We start from the raw sequence: 7,175 nt of genomic DNA on the forward strand, positions 1-7,175 counted from the left end.
GGAGCGATATTGGGAGAAGAGATGGGGATGTGCTACGGGATTCATCCGTGGCCGCGCACAACAAGGGCGCGGAGTCCGACGACGACGGGAGCGAGGAAAATGGTCCAGCGGAGTCTGGGAGTCGACCATCAACCGGGATATGCGGTCGCCCGGTTGAATTAAGAGGTAGAGTACGTGGAGCAATCTCTGAATTTTTACCCCTCGCAGAGCATTTTACCTGCTGTCCACTTTCAGGTAGTCTCCATGTTTGTAAATTAGTATGCCTAAATTAGTAAATTCAGGGGTCCTCTATGTGTGTATTACCAGAAGAGAATAAATTCGTCATTGCGTAAAAAAGATTGATTATTTGACCAATTGAAGAGTGTGACCGTGGATTGCTTCTCTATTAAACAGAATGGGATTGTTGCGGATCTCCGGTTGTGTGTTCTCTTCAACTGCCACACAGATAAAAAGATTTCAGTTAGGGGTGCTTTATCGTTCTCCATGCCCGGCTGGGTGGCCGGCGTGGAGGACGCAGCGAGCGGGCTTTTTGGCCCGCTCGTGGCCCGAGGAGGACCGGACCGCTCGGTCCCAGCCCGCTAGCAAAATTGGCCGGTCCGGTCCAGGAAATTAGGCCCGCTCAGCACTCGGTCCGGTCCGGTCTTTAACCGGGACCGCTCGGCGGACCGAGAAAGCGCATTCACCGCCGCCGCCGTGCTTCGTCGTCGTCGCCATCGGCGTCCCCTGAGTGAACCATCATGTCCAAGAGCTTCCCCTCACCTTCCTTCCTCTCCTCCCTGTGCCCCATAGCCTCTTTTTTCTGCTTGTCGTCGCTGCCGTGCGTGCACTGAAGCCGTTCGCGAGTTCTCGACCATGCCAGTTCACCGTCCATGGTGTTCGAGCGCCGGAACAACTTCTGTGTTTGTCTCCCTCCCCTCCGGTCGTGTCTCCAGTGATCACCGTCCACTCGCGATTCCATTTTTGCGCCGATATCGCCAGCAGCCTCATGCAGCTCGGCGACCCCGACGTGCTGCGCCGCCTCGCGGGCAGCTCGGGCAGTCGCCGGAGGGGATGCAGAGCATGGGAACCACCTTCTACACGAGCGGGCTCGGCGTCGGAAACTTCCTCAACAGCCTGCTTGTGACGTTTGTCGACCGGGCTACCAGGGCGAGCGCCGGCAAGAGCTGGATCGGTGACAACCTGAACGACTCGCACCTCGACTACTACTACGTGTTGCTGCTGCTACTCTCCGTGGTGAACATGGCGCTCTTGGTGTGTAACTAAGACCAAAACTGCAGCTAAATAGGCACTAAACAGAAGCTGGAAGGACAAGTTGGCTCGGTCCCAACGAGCCGGAAAAGCTTGACCGAGCTGGCATCACTTCGGTCCGATCCTGAAAATACAGACTGCTGGCAAGCTCGGTCCGGTCCGGTCCGGACCGCCGGCGGCCGGTCCAAACGCCGGCTCGGACCGGGACCGGACCGGACCGGACCGTGTCCAGGCTGAGTTGCTGGTGGTTTGGCTTGCCTTCTGCTACCTAGGTTCATCATGGTGCGGTCAGTCTGACCGTTCAACTTTTTTGTTTTGCATTTACTAGAAGAGATTACTGGATCAAAATGTGTGTTGGAACAAAAAAATGTGAGACAATCAAAAGTGTTTGGGTCCAAATTTGTGTCTCAATCTATGGGTGCGTTATCTTTCACGCAGAGTTCATGTAGGCGCTAATCCTACCGAAAGAATGCCGCCCAGGTAGGATGGGAGCCCTCGAAAAATCAATAAGGGGCTTTGCGGAGCGAGACGAAGATGAGGTTATTAAGCCAGAGTTAGGCACCACAGCTTCAAATGGGTTTTCATGGAATTTGTCAGGATGATGGGAGGTGTGGCACCGAAAGACCATATTGACAGGTATGTTGTGTGAACGGTTGTTGGCCAATGTTTCCGATTCTGTTCTAACCTCAAGCTAGTAATGATCTCTTGTTTCCCTGTTTTCTGAAAATAAGTTGCAGATCAATGCAGAGCTATGGAGGTAGAAATAAGAAGCACACTACCGGATACAGTGCATCGATGGTGTAAGTGGCACGTCTTGAAGAAGTCTAAAGAAAGTTTGGGGGCTCTGTACGGGATGAGAAATGAATTTAGGCAAGAGGTTCATAGAGTGGTTAACCACATGCTAATAGTGGACGAGTTTGAGAAAGCGTGGGCTCACCTACTAGAGAAGTAGTACAACTTGAGGACACACACATACATGACGCAACTCTTTGAGACAAGGAAGAAGTGGGCTAAGCCATATTTGAAGGGTGTTTTCTGTGCAAAGATGAACAGTACCCAAAAGAGTGAAAGTGTGAACCATATGCTTATGAACTATGTGCCACCCGGCTCTCCGATGTATACATTTTTTAGGCAGTACATGAGGTTGCAGTTTGAGCGCCAATCGAATGAGACTTATGAAGTGAAGAGAACTAAAACCACAAGTGTCATTTGATTAAGACAACAAAATATTGCCGTGTCTGAGATCTAACATTTGTGCTGTGCAGGCAGGTGTAGTCCTAGGGACAAATTCCTCGATTGAGATACATGCCAGCAAGGAGTACACCCGTGCGACGTTCGAGCAGTTTGAAATCCTATACGATTGGCGAACCGTAGGGAAAAATGGAGCAGGGACGTATTCCTAGCGAAAATGATTGACGGCGGAGCACGTTTTGAGAGAGAATGTGTTCTCTTTGAACATATGGGGATGCTCTTTCGTCATGTTCCGAAGGTACAACCCACATGTACTATTCTCTCTGCAAACTAATTGGTTTTGGCCGGCTAACCAACGTAAGGTGTACTTGTAGGTCATGGATAATAGTGGGATGACAGAAATTACAAAGAGACACGTAGTGAAAAGGCGGACAAAATATCCAAGAGATATTTTGTTGGAACGTGCCCACGTCCCGCACGTCAAATCGCTAGCCATGCCGCCCGCGTCGTGCGCGTCTCCAACAGCCCACGTACATCGTGCTTATCTTCTCCTGCATGCTAGCGATAGCCGGCTCATGCCGTTGTACTCTCCCACGTTCTCTGCTTCTCTCTCCTGTAATCTGTATATATGTACTCTGATGGATGAATAGAAGCAAGTGTGTGAGTGTGACATATCTCAACTTGGTATCAGATACCAGCACCCCGTTCCTTCTTTCTCTCAACGCTTCCGCATCGTCTTCTCCGCCGCACCCGCTCGGCCGACTTCGACGCAACGGCGTCCGCTCCGTTCGCCGCCATTCCAGTCGCCGCGGCCGCTCCTGCTGCGGCTGCACCTTCTCAGGCAGCTCCCGCTGCCGCGGTCACCACCATCCCGGCTGCACCCGTGCCCCGCCGTGCGCACCTCGGCGACCTGGGCAAGACGCCAGTCCCTGAAGGCGTCGCGGCTCCTTCCTCGTCCACCTCGGCGCCCTGTGCGACGCCCTCTGCCCAGCCAGCCACCGGCGTCCTGCGCACCGCCGGCAGCACCCCCGTCCCGCGCCTCACGCTGGGTGGCCCCGGCAGCGCCGTCGTCACCCACCTCGGCCTGGGGCGGTCCGACGCCGGTCCTTCCTCCACTGCCGGCCTCCCGCCCTCCATCGCGCACTACTTCACCAGCAAGCTTCACCTCGAGTCTGGTAACTACTCGCGCTGGCGTAAATTCTTTTACATCATCGCTTGCAAACATGAGGTTCAGCATCATCTCGACGCCGCCACCGACCCGCTCGGCCAGAGCGCTGTGTGGCGAAACGACGACTTGTCCATGGTGTTGTGGATGCACGGCGTCGTCGCCGAGGAGCTCCTGGACGTCGTGGCGTCCCCGGACAGCACCGCCTACGACATCTGGACCCAGCTCCACGTCCTCTTCATGGACAATCAGCCGGGCCGCGCCGTCATCCTCGGCGCCGAGATCCGGAACCTCGTCCAGGGCGACCTCTTCATCGCCGAATACAGCAGGAGGCTCAAGTCCCTGGCCGACGCTCTCGAGGACGTCGGCGAGCACATCTCCGATCAGGCCCTCACGCTCCAGCTCATCTGTGGCCTCAACCGCAAGTTCCAGATTATGGCGACGCTCCTCCCGATGCAGTCGCCGTTCCCCTCCTTCGTGCAGGCCCGTTCTCGCCTCCTCATGAAGGAGATCTCCGCCAACGAGCGGGCTCGGCTAGACGGCCGTTCGAAACTCCCCGCCGTTGCACTCACCATCGGGCACGCCCCGAGTGGCGGCCCCTCTCCCCCCCTGATCGCGGATCAGGCAGCGACTCCGCCAACAAGGGCAAGGGGCCCGCTGCATCTCCCCCAGGCGACAGGGGTAGTGGCTCGCGCGGGCGTGGGTGCGGTCGTGGTCGCGGCCGCGGCGGCCAGTCGTCTGGTGGCGCTCCCGCTGGACGCAGCGCCGCTCCAGCCGGGCCGCAGCCCCCGACTGGCTTCTTCGCTCCATACGGCGCCTTCCTCCCAGGCCTGCCTGCACCACGGGCCCCTTGGGCTGCGCCAAACGCCGCTGGCGTCCTAGGCCCACGTCCTCCTGCACCGCATCAGGCCTACCCCGGCCCGTGCACTCGACGACTTCGAGCGGGCCTTCCTGGGAGCAGTACAATCAGCTGTACGCTGCTCTCCAGGGCCTCTCCATGCAGCAGCAGCACGCCGGCGGCGCGCCGGACTGGTTCCTCGACATGGGCGCTACGTCGCACGTCGCTGGTAAGACGGACCTCCTCACCTCGTATGGTTCTCCCTCATTGCGTCATTCCTCTGGCATCTTAGTAGGCAACGGTTCTCGTCTCCCCATCACAGCTGTAGGTTCTGCCTCTCTTTCAAACTTTGCACTGAATGACGTACTTGTATCTCCTACTATCATCAAGAATTTGATTTCTGTACGTCGTTTCACTCAAGATAATTTTTGCTCCGTCACGTTTGACCCTTTTGGTTTTTCCGTGAAGGACCTAGCCACGGGGAAGCTAATCATGAGGTCCAATAGCCATGGGGACCTCTATCCTTTCTTCAACAACTCCGGCGTCCAAGCAGTGCTCTCCGTCGCCACCGATGACATATGGCATCTTCGTTTAGGGCATGCTAGCAATAAATCAGTTTCTATTCTTGCACGTGATTTTCTTCCAACTTGTAATAACAATATGCCTAGCACTTCCCTTTGCTCATCATGTAAACTTGGCAAGCAGCCTCGGCTGCCTTTTTCCCATTCCATTACTAAAACAAGTGCGCCCTTCCAGTTAATACATTGTGACTTGTGGACCTCGCCGGTGCATAGTTTCTCTAGGTTTCAGTATTACCTCGTGCTTCTTGATGACTACTCCCACTACTCCTGGACGTTTCCATTGCGTAACAAATCCGACACCGCCGACACCATGACTCGCTTCTTTGCGTATGCTCATACACAATTTCACGTTACGATTCAATGTATGCAATGCGACAACGGTGGCGAGTTCCTCACTACTTCCTTACGCGAGCTCTTCTCCAAAAACGGTGTCTCCTTCCGCTTATCTTGCCTGCACACCTCACCACAAAATGGGAAAGCTGAGCGCCTCATACGCACCACCAACGACGTACTTCGTGTGCTCCTCATCCACGCACACCTCCCACCCCCTTTTTGGGTCGAAGCGCTCCATACTGCCACCTACATTCTCAACCGCCGTCCCTCCTCCGCAATCAACTTCGTGACGCCTCACTTCGCTCTTCTTGGTCAGCATCCCACATACGACCACATGCGTGCCTTTGGGTGTTTGTGTTTTCCCAACACCATCGCTACTAGTTCGCATAAACTCGCTCCCCGCTCATCTCGTTGTGTTTTCCTCGGGTACCCTTTAGAGCACAAAGGCTATAGATGCCTAGATTTATCCACTCGCAAGGTGATTATTTCTCGGCACGTCACGTTCGACGAGAGTGTTTTTCCCTACTTCTCTGCCGATCACCCACGCTCCTCCGCACCTCCCCTGGCCACAGAAAATCCCGATCCAATCCACCCCGGATCCTGCGCACCTACCTCGTACCGGCCCTCAGGATCCCTGCGCGCCCCCGAGCCAATCCGGTCTCCCCGCCCCGATCCACTCGGCCCGCGGGACCCGCCACCCCTGCATGCCTCGCCTGCGCAATCCCCTCGGCCGCCAACCCCCGCGCGCCACTCCCCTGCCAGCCCGCGGCACCCGCCATCCACACCAGCTAGCCCACTGGCCGCCTCTCCCCGCACGCCTCGCTCCCCTCCCCCTGCATGCAGCCCCACCACTCCACCAACTACCGCCTCATATAGCTCCCATGCAACCGGTACATGCACGCCACCTGTCCCAGCCACTCCAGTCCATGCAGCCCCTCTACCACCACGAGCTGTCCCGGTTACACCACCGGCTAATCTACACGGCATGCGCACCCGTAGCAAGTCCGGCTTTGCACAGCCAAAAGCACTTCACGCCTCGACGCCTTCCATCAGTCCTATCCCCTCTTCCTATCGCGCTGCCCTTCGAGACCCCAACTGGTATGCTGCGATGCTAGAGGAGTATAACGCGTTGATGCAGAAAAATACTTGCTGTTTAGTGTCTCGTCCTGCAGGTGCCAACGTCGTTACAGGGAAGTGGATTTTCCGGCACAAGTTTCATCCGGACGGCACTCTCGCTCGGTACAAGGCGCGGTGGGTGCTTCGCGGCTTCACGCAACAGGCCGGCGTCGACTACGACGAGACGTTCAGTCCGGTGGTCAAACCGGCCACCGTCCGGACTGTCCTGAGCCTCGCCGCCGGCAAGTCGTGGCCCATACATCAGCTGGACGTCAAGAACGCCTTCCTCCACGGCCATCTTGCGGAGACGGTCTACAGCCACCAGCCTTCCGGCTTCGTCGACACCACCTCGCCCTCGCATGTGTGCCGGCTGAACCTTTCTCTCTACGGTCTCAAGCAGGCGCCTCGGGCGTGGTTCACCAGGTTCACGACATACCTGCGGAGCCTTGGCTTCGTCGCATCGCGGGCGGACTCGTCGCTCTTCGTCCTTCGGCGTGGTGCTCACCTCGCCTACCTGCTCCTCTACGTCGACGACATCATCCTCACCGCCAGCTCGGGCGCGGTGCTCGACTCCGTCATCCAGGCTCTTCACCGCGAGTTCTCTATGACCGACCTCGGCGCGCTCCACCACTTCCTCGGCATCAACGTCACCACCACTGCGCGTGGCTTGTTCCTTTCCCAGGAACAGTACGCCCTGGAGATC

General features: G+C 56.8%; 1 protein-coding gene across 1 annotated transcript; it reads left to right on the top strand.

Moving 5' to 3' along the window:
* The first annotated feature begins 3,111 nt into the window (after positions 1–3,111).
* On the top strand, positions 3,112–5,220 carry LOC123066654 (uncharacterized). The gene is made up of 2 exons (XM_044489695.1): positions 3,112–4,671; positions 4,911–5,220. Exon 1 carries the CDS (start codon positions 3,740–3,742, stop codon positions 4,484–4,486), a length of 747 nt encoding a protein of 248 aa, XP_044345630.1. The 5' UTR covers positions 3,112–3,739; the 3' UTR covers positions 4,487–4,671; positions 4,911–5,220.
* Positions 5,221–7,175: the final 1,955 nt, after the last annotated feature.

The sequence above is a fragment of the Triticum aestivum genome, chromosome 3B (assembly GCF_018294505.1).
Source record: "Triticum aestivum cultivar Chinese Spring chromosome 3B, IWGSC CS RefSeq v2.1, whole genome shotgun sequence".
In the NCBI taxonomy this organism is placed as follows: Eukaryota; Viridiplantae; Streptophyta; class Magnoliopsida; order Poales; family Poaceae; genus Triticum; species Triticum aestivum.